The sequence below is a fragment of the Pongo pygmaeus genome, chromosome 8, assembly GCF_028885625.2.
Source record: "Pongo pygmaeus isolate AG05252 chromosome 8, NHGRI_mPonPyg2-v2.0_pri, whole genome shotgun sequence".
Taxonomy (NCBI): Eukaryota; Metazoa; Chordata; class Mammalia; order Primates; family Hominidae; genus Pongo; species Pongo pygmaeus.
The window spans coordinates 18,462,944-18,479,737 of NC_072381.2; the positions used below are offsets into that span (position 1 = coordinate 18,462,944).

Below are 16,794 nucleotides of genomic sequence, written 5' to 3' on the forward strand. Positions count from 1 at the left end.
TTAGATAAGTATTTGCATACATAGGGTGGCTGGCGCTATCATAAACAATATGGAATGGATAATGAAGAAAAGCTTTCTCTCTAATAAGGTTAGGGAAGGCATCTGAAAGGAAGGGAAGCTTCCAATGAATTTAAAATATGGATTGGAGTTTGCCAGGAAGACAAAGAAGGAGGCCATTTCAGAATGCAGAAATTTTGCTAGCCTTGCCAGTCGCAAATACTTACAGAATGAATGAATGGTATTGGTAAAGGATGTGCAAGGAGACATAAATAAGCCAATCGTGAAGTCCGTAATATGGAATGCAAAGTAACACAAATAGTATGTTTTAAACAGTTAATGTTTATTCAGAACTTACATGTGGGGTCAGGTGCAGTGGCTCACACCTGTAATCCCAACACTTTGGGAGGCCGAAGTGGGTGGATCACTTAAAGTCCAGAGTTTGAGACCAGCCTGGCCAAAATGGCGAAACCTCGTCTCTACTGAAAGTACAAAAATTAACCGGGCGTGGTGGCATGCGTCTGTAGTCCCATCTACTCAGGAGGCTGAGGCAGGAGAATTGCTTGAACCCAGGAGGCGGAGGTTGCAGTGAGCTAAGAGTGTGCCATTGCACTCCAGCCTTGACATCAGAGCAATAGAGCGTGGCTCCATGTCAAAAAAAAAAAAAAAAAAAAGCAACTTACATGTGCCAGACACTATACTCAGCACTTTACATATGTTACTTATTCCTACCTCTTATGCCATGAAAGATGTACTATTAGTATTAGCTTCATGTGCATGTCACCTGTGCTGAGAAGGGCTCCACACTTGGATTAATGCTCTGCTGTTCTTCTGCTATGATCCTTCATAATTTGGAACAAGAGACACCACATTTTCATTGTGAACTGGGCTCCCCAATCATGCAGTCAGAGCTAGTCCAGAGTGTCCCCATTTTTTAGTTGCAGAAACTGACCTACAAAGCAAAGTCATTTGCCTTAAACCTAGTTGGTTTTTGTCTTTTTAGGGACAGGATCCCACTTTGTCTCCCAGGCTAGAGTACAGTGGCTCAGTCATAGCTCACTATAACCTTGTCCTCCTGGGCTCAAGGGATCCTTGTGCCTTAGCCTCTCAGGTAGCTGGGACTACAGGCATGCACCACCATGCCCAGCTAATTTTTTTTTTTTTTTTAAGTTTTTGTAGAGATAGTGTCTCGCTACATTGCCAAGGCTGGTCTTGAACTCCTGGTCTCAAGCAATCCTCCTGCCTTGGCCTCCCAAAGTTGCTGGTATTACAGGCTTGAGCCACCACACCCAGATGAAACCTAGTGTGTCTTTCTTTCTCTTTCTTTCTTCCTTCTTTTCTTTTCATTCTTTCTTTTCTTTTCTTTCCTTCTTTCTTTCTCTCTCTTTCTTTTTTCTTTCTTTCCTTCTTTTCCTTTCTTTCCTTCTCTCCCTGTCTCTTTCTTTCTCTTTCCCTCCCTTCCTCCCTCCCTCCCTTCCTTCCTTCCTTCCTTCTCTCTCTGTTTCTCTCTCCCCTTCCCCTCCCCTTTCTTCCATTTCCTTTCTTTCATCTGGCTCTATCACACAGGCTGGAGTATAGTGGCACAATCTCAGCTCACTGCAGCCTCCACCTCCCAGACTCAAGCCAGCCTCTCACCTCAGCCTCCTGAGTAGCTGGGACCAGAGGCACACACCACCATGCTCAGCTAATTTTTGTATTTTTTGTAGAGATGGAATTCCTCCATATTGCCCAGGCTGGTCTCGAACTCCTGGGCTCAAACAATCCTCCCACCTTGGCCTCCCAAAGTTGCTGAGATTATAGGCATGAGCCACTGTGCCTAGCTGAAACCTAGTTTTTCTTCATGTTGATTCCTGCTGTGTTAATCCTGTGCTAACCTGACTCTCTTGTCTTCTATTTTCAAGATAAATGATTAACAGAAGGTAGGAGCTATTACAATTATTCAGAGTTAGTGCACAGAAACAGAAAAAAATAAAGCAGTTTAAAAAAGGAAAAAAAATGGACTGAATGATTAGGAATAAATGAAACATGCGAATATTACCTTGAGTCAAAATTGGAATTCCAAAATGAATAATTAGTAGATGTAAGGCGTTCCTCCAGTGTAATTCATGGCTTGAATTCAAAATCATGTTCCAAGGTAAATAAATCTGCTCCATCTTGCTTATCCAAAGGGCAGTTTGTTGGCTTAGTTCTGTTCTTTTTTGGTAACTTATTCAAGAAAAGCAAAGAGCAGAAAATTCGTGGTGTTTTAATCCAGGGAGAAGGAGCGGGTGGAAGTAAGCAGAGTTCCTCCTTCATCAGACTTCATCAGAACTGCTATGCCCTCTGACTGCATTAGATTAAATACTGCAAATAAATTGGATCCCATTTGGTACTCAATAAGCACAGCTCACTTGGAAGAAGTTTTACTTCAAGATATCTTCACTTTTCTTTGGAATATGACAGTTTACCCCTCTGACCACATGAACCTCTTCAAAATTTTATTTATGCTCCTTCATGTTAATTCAGAAAGTAGAAAGTAATAATTTTTTTGAGACAGGGTCTCACTCTGTTGCCCAGGTTGGAGTACAGTGGTGTGATCAGGGCTCACTGCAGCCTTGACCTTCTGGGCTCAAGCAATCCTCCCGCTTCAGCCCTCTGAGTAGCTGGGACTACAGGCATGTGCCACCATGCCCAGCAACTTTTTGTATTTTTAGTAGAGACAGGGTTTTTTGTTTTTTTTGTTTTTTTTTTTTTTGCCATGTTGCCCTTGCTGGTCTTGAACTCCTGGACTCAAGTGATCTGCCCACCTCAACCTCCCAAAGTGCTGGGATTACAGGCATGAGTCACTGCACCTAGTGAAAGTAATGATTTTGTAAAGTATTCCCATAGGCCATCCTTCCTTGAAGACTAATAAGCCAAATTTCCATGATAGTAAAGAATAGTACCCTAGAACATTCCAGACTGGTTTTCATTCTTTTTGAGTTAAAGATTTGAAATATGTTCTGATGTTATTCCAGAGCACCTGTGGATTTGAGGGTGCAAGTAAAATAACCACAAAAGAGCATACCTATTAATTATATAAAGAACATGTTTTTCATAAGTATATCCATTATATTTTCTTAATAAAAATAACATGATTTTATTTCTATTTATTTCTTCAGCCTCCAAAAATATCAGATATACCTAAATGTTCTCTTGTAGAAATATGCACATCTGGAAATCCTAAATTGCCTAGTCATTTTTATTTGTTTGTTTGTTTTTATTTGTTTTGAGACAGAGTCTCCCTCTGCCACCTAGGCTGGAGGGCAGTGGAGCGATCTCGGCTCACTGCAACCTCCACCTCCTGGATTCAAGCGAGTCTCCTGCCTCAGCCTCCTGAGTAGGTGGGATTACAGGCACATGCCACCATGCCCAGCTAATTTTTGTATTTTTAGTAGAGACGGAGTTTCTCCATGAAACCAGGCTGGTCTCAAATTCCTGACCTCAAACAATCTGCCCACCTCGGCCTCCCAAAATGCTGGGATTACAGTTGAGGCATGGGCCTCCGTGCCCAGCCCCAGTCATGTTTTCAGTGACCACATTTATGCCCTGTATTCTGCTGAAGACAGAAGTTTAAGGCAGTATCCGACTAACCTCTTCTTAGAGATGAGCAAGGTTTGGCACACTAGGGCCTCTGGAGCCAGGACTGAGGGTTGTGGGGTGTCCTGGCAGGACTAGTTCAAGACTTTAGGGCAAGGGGAACTTTTGTCAAATGCTTGAGGAAAGGCAGAGTGGAAGTTGAGGACAGATCAGAAGTGTCAAATTCTTGAAGCAGATAGGATATGAGAAGATGGGCTGCCTTAAGGGTAAGTGGTGAGCTTTTGTAGCCAGTTCTGGAAAGAGGACCTGAGAAGATCCAGCCTCCATGTAGCGGTCTAAGAATCTTAGAAGTCATCAAATGCTGGGTTTCGTGGTAGAAGTTCAAGAGCTGCCAGAATTCAAGGGTCAAGACTGAACAATGATGAAACATGCAGAGAAAAGAGGAGAATTTACATGGCCCTGAAACAATAATTTGCTACCTTGGCCACACATTAGAATCATCTGGGGAACTTTAAAAAATTCACATGCTCAACCAAGTTGCATCCCAGACCAATTAAGTTGGAATCTCACAGGGCGGGATTCAATAGTTGGTATAACTTAAAGCTCCCTGTGATTCCACTTTGCAGCAAGGCTGAGAAAGACTGATTTAAAGCAAGTGGGAATGCTTACCTGGGTTCTTTCGGCCTGGTTCATCCACTTATGTATCATACTCATTATATTCATAGTTAGAATAATTCACTGTTCTGTAAGTATAACCACTATTATACTTAAGTATAAATATACTTAAATTGCACTTACACTGTTTGTCTACACAGGCACTTAAAGGGTCCTGCTTACTACGGTTCAATTCACATCATCAAAGACTGAAACCTCTATAAAATTTTAGTCCCCCTAATTTAACAAACCAGTGTAGAATAGCAAGACATTCATCCTAAAGAGACTAGTACATTGACGTCAATATAGATTTGGGACTCAAGTCAATGAATTGCTCTTTTATCAGGGGTTGGTTAAGCAAGCTTCAGGGCTTCCGAGCTATTTGTGTGAACCAAACATAACCCTAGGTCAGAGATTTGTAGAACTGTATATGATTTCATTGGATCTGTAGAGAATAAGGAAACAAAAAACCTCCACATCTGCCAAAGACTGTATTTATGTTGGGGGTATATCCAGTTTTTCATTTGATACTCAGAGAATAGTTTTGACTTTCCAGACCTCCTGATTGCTCTCAGGGCTCTCAGACTACACTTGGAGAACCCCACACAAGAGGAATATGCATAGTGAAAGAAGTGAGGGCTGCAAGTTCTTGGATGCATTATTTTCTCGTTTTCATTGGTAGGGAAATACATGCTCTGTCATTGACTTGCAAGGATTTTCTTTTTATTCTTAATTGCCTCCCTAATCCTTTCTCCACTCAGCTGTGATACTCAATGCATTCAGATTAAATGTGTGTGTTCTTCTGGGCCAGGAAGGACTAGATACCGTTGATGTGGACCCTCAACTGTATTACAGAATAGGGTGATAAACACTCAGGAAAAACATTCTCCCTGGTAAAGTGCTAAGCAATTGTTAAACAGCATTTTAAAACATGAATGAACATCTTGCTTGTACATTCCAAAGTTCCACAAACAAAAGAAAAGTTCTTATTCTCAAAGGAGCAGGAGATGAATCCTGCCGATAATGTTTTTTATAATGTGGCTGTGAATATTTTTTCCCAGAGTTGGTAGTCCTGAATCACCTCTTACAAGTAAAAAAAAAAAAAAAAAAAAAAAAAAAAGCAGGATAAGAAGAAAGATATAAGCTTAAATAATGGGTCACTGTAGTCAAAATCAGGGAGTAGCCAATTATTTTTGCGATTTACACTAAGTGTGCATTTAGAAAGTAGGAGTAATCTCACTACTTCACTGCAGAAATTAATGAGATGAAATCACATGGTAAAAATCAGTGCTTTGTACCTCATGATCTCATTTTTAGCAATCTTGTATGTCCTTGTTTTGTAGTACTTTTATCCCAAATTCATTGTTTCCAATACAATATTTTGTTTATTGTATCCTATTATATTTATAGATTTATGTTTTGTTGTTGTTGTTTGTTTGGTTTCTTTTTTTTTTTTGAGACAGAGTCTCACTCTGTCTCCCAGGCTGGAGTGCAGTGGTACGATCTCGGCTCACTGCGAGCTCCACCTCCTGGTTTCAAGCAATTCTCCTGCCTCAGCCTACGAAATAGCTGGGATTACAGGCGCTCACCACCATGCCCGGCTACTTTTTATATTTTTAGTAGAGACGAGGTTTTGCCATGTTGGCCAGGCTGGTCTTGAACTCCTGACCTCAAGTGATCCACCCTCCTGGGCCTCCCAAAGTGCTGAGATTACAGGTGTGAGCCACTACACCCATCCAGATTTATGGTTTAAAAATTCAGTTATTTATAAAGATAACACAAAGAAGTCCTAAAAATCACATTCATTGTTTAATACTCAAAGTATTTGACAGACTTCGTATAGGTAATTACACATTAGTCACGTATCATGCATATGCTTACGTAATCTAGTGTGAATACAATTATCAGGTCTATTCCTTCTAAAACTCACAACATCAACAAGCTTTAGTTTAAATAAAAGTTAGATGGCCAGGTGAAGCGGTTCATGACTGTAATTCCAGCACTTTGGGAGGCTAAGGTGGGAGGATCACTCGAGCCTAGGAGTTCAAGACCATCCTGAGCACAGCAAGACTCTGTCTCTACAAAACATTGAAAGATTAGCCAGGTGTAGTGGTGTGTTCCTGTGATCCCAGTTACTTGGGAGGCTGAGGTAGGAGGATCATTTGAGCCCAAGAGGTTGAAGCTACAGTGAGATGTGATTGTGCCACTTCCCTGGGTCACAGAGCAAGACCCTGTCTCCAAAATAACTAAAGGTTAAAATTAAAACTAAAATTTTTTTTTTTTTTTGAGATGGAGTCTTGCTCTGTTGCCCAGGCTGGAGTGCAGTGGCATGATCTCGGCTCACTGCAACCTCTGCCTCTTGGGTTCAAGCAATTCTCCTGCCTCAGCCTCCTGAGTAGCTGAGATTACAGGCCCCCGCCACCACGCCCGGCTAATTTTTGTATTTTTAGTGGTGATGGGGTTTCACCATGTTGACCAGGCTGGTCTCGAAATCCTGGCCTCATGATCTGCCCATCTCGGCCTCCCAATGTACTGGGATTATAGGCATGAGCCACCATGCCCGGCCTGTTTTTTTTTTTTTTTTTTTTTGGAAACCGAGTCTCGCTCTGTTGCCAGGCTGGAGTGCAATGGCGCAATCTTGGCCCACTACAACCTCTGCCTCCTGGGTTCAAGTGATTCTCCTGCCTCAGCCTCCTGAGTAGCTGGGACTACAGGCATGCGCCACCATGCCCAGCTAATTTTTGTATTTTTAGTGGAGACGGGGTTTCACCATGTCGGTCAGGATGGTCTTGATCTCTTAACCTTGTGATCTGCCCTTCTCAGCCTCCCAAAGTGCTGGAATTACAGTCATGAGCCACCGTGCCTGGCCATAAATTTTTTTTTGATTAGGTGATGCTGGGCACAATGGCACAAACCCATTGTCCTAGATACTTGGGAGGCTGAGGCAGGAGGATCACTTGAGCCTAGGGGTTTGAGGCTACAGTGAGCTATGTTTGCGTCATTGCAGTCTAGCCTGGAGAACATAGCTAGATGCCATCTCATTAAAAAAAAAAAAAAAAAAAAAGGTGGGGGGCAGTGAAAATTGCACCATTTCTTCTGACTTTTTTTTAACTTAACGGAGAAGCCCTAGAGATTATAACTGTTACCTCTAACTGCTTGAGATTCTTGCATAAAGTCTTGTTCCTCCAACATGTTTAGTAGAATAACAGCTCCAGAACTGCTGATTTGAAGACTAAGTCACTAGCCTCCCTCTAGGTGATGAGTTGAACATCCTCTCATAACAGAAGACTCAGAGTCTCAGGCCTATCAAGCAACTTAGCCAGTTAGTTAATGGCAACAGAGCCGGGCCTAGCTCAGATCTCCAAATCTAAATCTGGTATACTCTTCACTGTACTGAATGAACTTCAAGGTTTCCCTGGATTGTGGGCCAAATCATATCACTCTAAAAGTACCAAGTGTGTTCATGGTGGCAGCCATGCAGGAGTCGATTAGGGGCGCAGGGTGGGGGCAGTGAGGGGAAAGCACTCTAAGGAGATGGAAGAGAAAGTGCAGAGGCCCCAACGCAAGAATGCTCTTGGCTCAGTCAGAGGACAGAAGGACACCAATATGGCTGCAGTGTGGGGATGAAGGGGCAGAGAGAGGGGAGAGGACGTCTGAGATGTGAGTGGAAGCCGTATCTCCCCAGGCCCTGCAGGCCACAGTTATCTCAGCTCCAGCAAGAAATGAGTAGAGGACTTTAACTTTAAGCAGCAGGGTGATGCAAGCTGTCCGTGCCTTATAAAGACCTCTTTGGCTGCTCTATGGAGATTGGGCAGCGTCCAAGAGATGAGCTGGGGATATTGCTAAAGGGAGTGGTGGTGAGAGGTGGCAAGGGTTGGATTTGCGAAATACTTTGGAGTTAGCATGGACAGGACTTGGTAAGTGATTAGCTGGGAGGATGGGGGAGCATGGGGGTGCTGTTTGTTGTAGTATGAGGAATTAGTAGCTCTTTTGGGGACACAGAAAGATCAAGAAGTCTATTGGAAATCCATGCAGAGTCATCAAATTGTCATTAAATGCAACAATTTGGAACTCAAAGACCTTAAATATTTAGGAAAATCCAACCTCGCAGAAACAAAGAGTATTCCAGGACTACAGAATAAGTATTCCTTCAGCATAGGTGAGAAGTGAACATTTCAGGAGGAAATCTCTTCAGATGGCAGGTCAGAGAAAGGCTGGGAGACGAGGATTAGGAAACGGGGTGAGAGGGGGTATCTAAAAAACACAGTGGGACAAAAATAGCACTTTATGTAACCTCCCTAGTCCCCAGCACTCCTTCTATTAGTCCGTGGAAATTGTATTAAGGAGAAATATTGAAACGTTATACATAATACATTGAATTAGTTAGATTCATTTAACTACCATAGAACATAATCAGCAGTTCATTTACAGTTAACTCTGAAAAGATGTTTAATTCATTTTAATGGTATGAAAAAGGGACTTTACCATGTTAAATGCAGGTTACAAGTACCAAAAAATTGCAAGCTATGATTTTCAGTGTCAAATTTACAATACAACAGATCTATGGGGTTGGGGAGTAAAGGGGCCAAAAAAGCCACCAAAATACCCTTTCCTCCCATTATTTCTAGAATTGTTTGAAATGGCAGCTTTCATGAAGATAAAATTACTATGCCTCTTCATTAATAACAGTAGGTTCTCATTTTCAAGTGTATCTCATTCAGCAGTAGGGATGGGGGGATGGGAAAAAGTCCTTTTCAGTTTTTGCAGTTAGTTGTAATATGCTTGAATTCAACGGGCTGTCTCAAAAAAGGCTCATTTATTTGAGTGGCTCTGATCTGAATAAAGTCTCACCTTATCTGAAGCTGCTGAATTGCAGGCGGGATTGATCATGGCTTCTTAGAGGGATAAAATCTGAGGAAGGGATTTCCACAGTACAACTACTTGCCTTAAATAGTACAGCTTTGGGACAAAAGCACTTTGCTCTTCTCAGTCAATAGCAATAGCTCAGTTGGAAATTTTGTTAATGTTAAAAAAAAAAAAAACCTGTTAGAGACAACATAGATTGCTATGTTGAAAGAAAATTCTATTATGTCTGTGACTATTTCCATTTTGTTTTTTTACTATGGCATGTGAAATTGTTTCCTACTTTTATTTTTTGAGAAAAGCATGTGTTGGCTGTTATTTACCAAAAACACATGTGAGCCTTAGTGTGTACACACACACTAGAGTTTTGTTTTGCTATTATGATTCACTGTCTGGCTAACACGTACCATAATTATCCATATTTGTACACATAGCATGGCATTGTATAATCAAAGATGACACTGTTGAGGCATAAACTCTAAACTGGGGTGTGATCAAGGGAATTTTTCCACAATCCTGTATGGTTGGATAAATAGTCTGGACTTTGAAGTCTGGACCGACCCCTTGAAGTATGTGACCTCCAAAATTCTGCATTTTTTTTGTCGTCTCCTGGCAACGTAACATATTTATACTTTGGCCACTATTTCCCCTTCCAGAAAGGTCTGCTGCTGTTTTAAAGTTTAAAACAACAAATGAGAAAGTTGTCTCGATTGAAGGTTCAGAATTCCTGAAGCTCTCCTCTCTGCTTTCTGTTTATGTCGACAGATAATAGCAATAGCAATGCAGACTACAAATAAATCAACAGAAAGAACCTTTCTCTTTTCAGATTAGTGAGCATGCATCTAGTTATAATGTCATTTTCATTAAGCCCTTTTCACCGTTTAGCAAAGACAACTTGGGGGCAAGTGGCGGGAGCAGAGGATGGAAGGAAATTGGAAACAAGCTAAGGACAAATGTTCCACGGTGTGAATATGAGCTGGGACTGCAGAAACCTCAGGTCCTTCCATCTGCAATCTGACACCCAGCTACTCCAGTGGCCTCTGTGGGCTTCTCCCAGAATCACAGAATAACTGGGCACTTAACTGAGATCCCAGGAGGTGCTTTTGAGACCCACAGGGATCTGGTTTTTCTCCTCCTGCATTTTGCCTCTCCAGTCTTCTGTCCTACTTTCAAGCAACCTGAACAAGATGGAGAAAGAATTTGAATTTCACATTCTGGGATCTTAGGTTATACTTGAAAGCACTTCACATTGACAGCTTTGATGTAAAGGGCACCTTCAATTCTGGCCGGTTTCTTGTTCTCAGTACTATGGACATATTGTGCAGGGTTGTTCTTGGTGATGAGAAGCTCTCCTGTGCATTGTAGGATGCTGAGCAGGAACCCTGGCCTCTGCCCACTAGATTCCAGTAAACTCCTCACCCCTCCCCATTGTGGCAAGCAACAATGGCTCCAGAAATTGCCCAATGTCCCCTGAGGGGTCAAAATCACCCCCAGTCGAGAACCACTGAGTTACAGCAAAGGAAATCAACATTTATTTGGCAATTCTGGTGTGCCAGATGTGTACTAGATGTTTTATGTCATTCTGGCAATTATCCTTTGAAGTCTTATCCTCTTTTTATAGATTAGAAACCTGGGAGATGACAAGGAGAGGCATTGTTTTGTTTCGTGCTTTCCTTTTACTGATTTTCTGGTACTCAACAATGAAAATATAACCAGAAAAATTATTTTATACCTAGGAAAAAGCCCTGAAAACATGCTATTTTAATATATTTATCCCATAATATGACCGTGCATTTCAGACATTCGTTACCTAAGTTACGGACATCTAATGTGAAAATTTGTCAGAAGTATGAAAAGTAAAAAAAAAAAAAAATACTGTTGGATATGGACTTAACCACTTAAATTAAGATAGCCTTTCTTTTTCTATTCTCTTAACACTGGCAAGTGACCAAATTGTCTTGGATTTCTTATTTCTTCTGGTGTCAGGTATGACAAATTATCTATCATCTAAACCATCACTTTCACAGGGTGTGATGGCGCACGCCTTTAATCCCAGCTACCTAAGGAGGCTGAGGCATGAGGATCACTTGAACCCAGGAGGCAGAGGTTGCATTGAGCCGACATGCTCTCCAGCCTGGGCAACAGAGCGATACTTCATCTCAAAAAAAAAAAAAAAAAAAAAAAAAAATTAAGTTCATCACTTCTTGTCTCACCTGAACCTCAATTATTCTCTTTTCTGTGTTTCAATCTCAAGTCTATTTCTCATTGACACATACATTTTTTCCTTAGTTTTTCCTCATTAGTTTTTCTCTTTATGCTCTTCCCAAGGACCTCAAGAAAATAACTCTCAGTCTTGTTTGAGAGCAAGAAAACGCACACACACACATACACACACAGTTATTTAGTAGTAGAAAATTTATAGAAGCTTGGAAAGGCATTGAAATTCCTATATGTTCCATTTCGAATTTCCATCCTCATCCTTCTCTTCAAACCTCACCAGTTGCTTTTGGTTACCCGAAATCATTATTAGTTAACATTTTTCTTTTGTAAATATGTTTTAGTGGCATTATAAATTAAAGTGGGCTGGGTTTGGAAAGCTAATACTCAAATATGCCATTGTCAGAAGAGAGAGGAACTGTGGCTTCAAATTTAAAACTGGCATCTAAATATAATGTTTCCAAACTTTCAGAACATGTCTTTCAAACAAATATAGATTGAATACAGGCCAAATTTTTTTTTAATTCATTAAAGGAGACAGCATGGTTAAGCCAGTTTGAAAGATTATGGGAAAGGTTTAAATATTTATAGTCATTGAAAGAAAGAACCCTGGGCTATGAATTGTTCAATTAGATACGAGACCTGGTTAATACTCCCCAGAACAATAAAATGATGACTTAGGGTGGGCCAGACGTGGCGGCTGATGCTGTAATCCCACACTTTGGGAGGCCAAGGTGGGTGGATCACCTGAGGTCAGGAGTTCAAGACCAGCCTGGTCAATATGGCAAAACCTCATCTCTACTAAAAGTACAAAAATTAGCCACGTGTAATGGCGAGTGCCTGTAATTCCAGCTACTCGAGAGGCTGAGGCATAAAAATTGCTTGAACCCGGGAGGCGGAGGCTGCAATGAGCCAAGATTGTGCCACTGCACTCCAGCCAGGGTAACAGAAAGAGACTCCATCTCAAAAAAAGAAGAAAAAAAAAAGATGACTTAGGGGATAATCTTTCCTACAAGACAGCAATCATTTGCATTTCTTCTAGACCAATTTATTTATATTGGACGAATTCATTTGCATGTCTGTCAGTTTTTGACAAGTTAAAGTCTGTCCTCACAGAGATAAAAAATATCCCAACCCATAATAAATGCTGAGTTAAACAAAGGGTTCTAATTTCCCTAGAAAATTAGATAATCCGTCGTTGCGTGTTAGACACTTAAACTTTATTTGAGGTTGAAAAGTAATACCAACCCATTGTAGAAAGTTTGAAAAGTACTAAACTTTTTAAAAGGAAAGAAAAAATAAATACCCTCAAACCACTACTTAGTAACCCACAACCACTGTTAATATAATTCATATGCTTCCTTACAAGTTTCTTCTAAATATTTTTAACAGTGGAATCTTTACTGTAAAAACAAATTCGTAGTCCACTTTTTTCTTTTGCTTTTTGCTTTTCTTTTCTCTTCTTTCTTCTTTTTTTTCTTCTTTCTTTGTAGACAGGGTCTCACTCTTGCCCAGACTGGTGTGCAGTAGCATAATCTTGGCTCACTGCCCTTTCGACTTCCTGGAGTCAAGCAATCCTCCCATCTCAGCCTCCTGAGTAGCTGGGACTACAGGCATGCACCACTATGCCTGAGGTCTTTCTTTATTGCCCATGCTGGTCTTGAACTCTTGAGCTCAAGTGATCTGTCCATCTCGGCCTCCCAAAGTGCTGGCATTGCAGGCGTGAGCTGCCATGCCAGGCCTACTTTTTCTTTTATTTACTCTTATCTATTGTAGCATTTGTTATACAGTGGAAGTGTCTCGTAAGCATTTTAATGGCCAAACAATGGTCTAGCACTTTTTGTATCAAAAATTTTTAACAGTTTTTCCTAACTTTAGACGTTTATTTATTATAAATTATTTCAGAATACAAAGAAGCATAGAAAATATTATAATGACCAGTGATGTAGATATGATCTAGTTTTGAAAACATATTACTGATAAAGTTGCCCCTTCCCCTCACTAACCCTTCCAAATATACTCCTCTCCAGACATAACCACCATCCTGGATTTGGTATTCATTATTTTCATATTTATTTTTTACATGTTTTACCACCTACATAAAATATATAGTATTTCTGCATATTTTCAGATTTGCTGCAAATCATACCATAGGTTCTTTTTAAAAAAGTCTCTATATATTAAGGTGTACAACATGATGTTTTGATATTCATATACACAGTGAAATGAAACTGGATCATTATCTTATACCATGAACAAAATCAACTCAAAGTGGATTAAAGACCTGAAACCATAAAATTCCTAGAAGAAAACATTGTGGAAAAGCTGCTGAATACTGGCCTTGGTAATAATTTTTTTAAAACATCACACCAAAAGCTCAGGCAAGAAAAACAAAAATAAACAAGTGAGATTACACCAAACCAAAAAGCTTTCTCATAGCCGAGGAAATAGTCATCCAAAGGAAAAGGCAGCCTGTGGGTTGGGAAAAAATATTTTCAAATTACATACCTGATACGGGGTTAATACCCCAAATATATAAAGAACTCACAGAATGGAAAAAAGACATAACCTGATTTTAAAATGTATGAAGGACCTGAATGGACATTTCTCCAAAGAAGACATAAAACTCTGGCCAACAAATATATGTAAAGGTGTCAACATCACTAATCATCAGGGAAATGCAAGTCAAAATCACAGTGAAATACTAGTTTACTCTTGTTAGGATGGCTGTGATCAAAAGGACAAGAGATAACAAGTGTTGGTGAAGGTGTGGAGAAAAGGGAACACTTGTACACATAGGTTCTTAAGGTACCTTAAGGTTCCAAAACTTGATTTTTCTATCAACATTGTGTTTGTAGGGATTTACTCAAGTAGGGAACTTCCAGACCCTTCACTTTCACTACTGAATAGTATCCAAAATTTTATCCACTTTTCTGTTGATATGCATCTAGGTTTTTTCTTTCCTTCTTTCCCTTCCTTCCTTCCTTCTTTCCCTCTCTTTTTCTTTCTTTTTCTCTCTCTCCTTCCTTCCTTCCTTCCTTCCTGCCTGCCTGCCTTCTTTCCTTCTTTCCTTCTTTCCTTTTTTTTTTTGAAACAGGGTCTCGCTCCACCCAGGCTGGAGTGCAGTGGTATAATCATAGCTCATTGCAGCCTCTACCTCTCAGGTTCAAATGATCCTGCCAAGTCAGCCTCCCAAGTAGCTGAGACCACAGGCACATGCCACCATGCCTAGCTAATTTTTAAATTTTTTTGCAGAGATGGGGTCTTCCTTTGTTGCCCAGGCTGGTTTCAAACTCCTGGGCTCAAATGATCCTCCCACCTCGGTTTCCCAAAGTGCTGGAATTATAGGCGTGAGCCACCATGCCCAGCCTGTTTGCCGTTTTTTACTACAGCCCCTCAGTGTAGTTAGGGACATTTCGTTCATGCACCTCCCTGTGTACTCATGTGAGGGTATCCCTGGGTATGTATTGAGGGGTGGGATGTCAAGTCTAAGTACTTGTGCATCAACAGTTTCATTATATCCTGCTAAATATCTAATGTGACTGTACCAGTTTATACTCCCGCCAACAGGCGGGGCACAGTGGTTCGTGCATGTAATCCCAGCACTTTGAGAGGCCAAGGCAGGCAGATCACTTGAGGTCAGGAGTTCGAGACCAGCCTGGCCAATATGCTGAAACCCCATATCTACTAAAAATACAAAAATTAGCCAGGTGTGATGGCACTTGCCTGTAATCCCAGCTACTCAGGAAGCTGAGGCAGAAGAATGGCTTGAACCTGAGAGGCAGAGGTTGCAGTGAGCCGAGATGGCGCCACTGCACTACAGCCTGGGTGACAGAGCAAGACTCCGTCTCTAAATAAATAAATAAGATATTCTCTCACCAACAGTATGTGAAAGTCTAGTTGCTCTGCATCATGGGCTTACAAACCTTTTCTGTAAAGGGCCACGTAGGACATATTTAATGCTTTGTGAGTTACATGGTCTGTGTTGCAACGACCGCTCTTGTAGCACAAAAGCATCCATGGAGCATACATAAATGAACAAGCTTGTATGTTCCAATAAACCTTTATTTAAGAACATTGATTTGAGTTTCAGGTAATTGTCATGTGCCACAAAATACCGTTCTGTTTTTCATTTTTTCCCAGTAATTTAAAAATGTAAAACACATTCTTAGCTTGAAGGTTATACAAAACAGGTGGCTGGCTGAGCTTGACTGTGGGCCATAGCTTGCCATCCCCTTCTTGACATTTTCACCAAGATTTGAGATTTTCAGATTTTTAAAAAGTATTTCCACTGTGATGGGTGCAAAATGGTAAACTGTGATTTCAGTTTGTATTTCCTGATTAGAACGGAAGTCCTATTTATTGACCACTAGAATTTTATCTCCTAAGATTTATCTATTCATGTCTTGTCTTCCATGTTCTTTTAGTTGTGAGTCTTCTGATTTATAGGAGTTGTATTTCCTGGATAGTCATACCTATATGTATACATATATGTGTGTGTTGCAAGCGTGCTCTCAGAATATTGTGTTTATTATTTCAATTTTTAATGCTGTCTTTTAATATAAAGAAGTTTTTAATTTACAAAAGGTAAATGTCTCCAAGTGATACTCATTTGACTGTGAAAAAAAATTAGGTTTTCCATACACACTGAGAACTTGAAAGGCAACAAAAAAAGAAAGATATCACTTTCTTGTGTGCAAAAGAGAAAATATTTCTTCAGTGGGTGGGAGTAGAAAAATATTTTTACTTTTATTGCAGACTTTCAAGGCAGTAGTTTCTTTGAATGCTAACAGCTTATCCAGTTATGCAACCTATTGTTCTGTTCTGAAGAAAGGATTCTCGAGCAGGGCTGGAGTCCTGGCTGCCCGGAGGGACCTGTCGCATCTGATACTAGTGAAGTGTTACTGTACTTTGACAAGTTTGCAGGCGTCTGTCTTCCAAGCCAGCTGACGTGATTCGGAGGAGAATAAGACCCTCCCACTTGCGTTTGTTAATTGACTTTGATGAGCTCCTCTGCTCTGCCTAAGTGGTTCTGGAAGAGAGAGCTGTTGTGATCTGACGAACTTTAGAAAGTCACACTAAGACTACACACCCCAAGCCAGCAAGAAAAAGGAAAGCAGTTGCTATGCTGTTCAGCAAAGCAAGACTTGGCTGCCTTTAGCTAGTCCTGAATTCTTGCTCCTGTGAAGAAAATTCCTGCTGGAGTGCTGGGCGCACTTGGAATTGGTCTAGCATGCTTGACAGACGCCTTATAGCTCCTCAAACTAAATACATTATTCCTGGGGTAAGCATACGGGAGAGAAGCCGGCCAGATGCACGGTGTGGTTTAAAGAAAACAGGAATGCATAGAACTGTTGCCGAGCTTGAGCTAAAATCATACTAGTTACTTAACTTTTTAGACTTTCTTATCTTGCCAGAAATGTTGCCATTCACAGTGTTATTACTTTAATGCTGTGGTGATTTAAGCAAGTGAAACTGTAACTCTGGTTTTAAACTGTATCTTAC

The 16,794-nt window shown here is 40.7% G+C and overlaps 1 protein-coding gene across 8 annotated transcripts in view; it reads left to right on the forward strand.

The window, feature by feature from the left end:
* CACNB2 (calcium voltage-gated channel auxiliary subunit beta 2) overlaps window positions 1–16,794 on the forward strand; it is a 402,144-nt gene that overhangs the window by 185,774 nt on the left and 199,576 nt on the right. The window contains exon 1 of one of the 8 annotated variants that reach the window (XM_063669605.1): window positions 16,307–16,573. The exons of the other annotated variants lie outside the window; for them this stretch is intronic. Within the exon in view, the coding sequence (XP_063525675.1) occupies window positions 16,523–16,573 (51 nt within the window). The 5' untranslated portion in view covers window positions 16,307–16,522. Of the gene's footprint in view, window positions 1–16,306; window positions 16,574–16,794 lie in introns of those variants that run through there. 8 annotated transcript variants of the gene reach the window in all.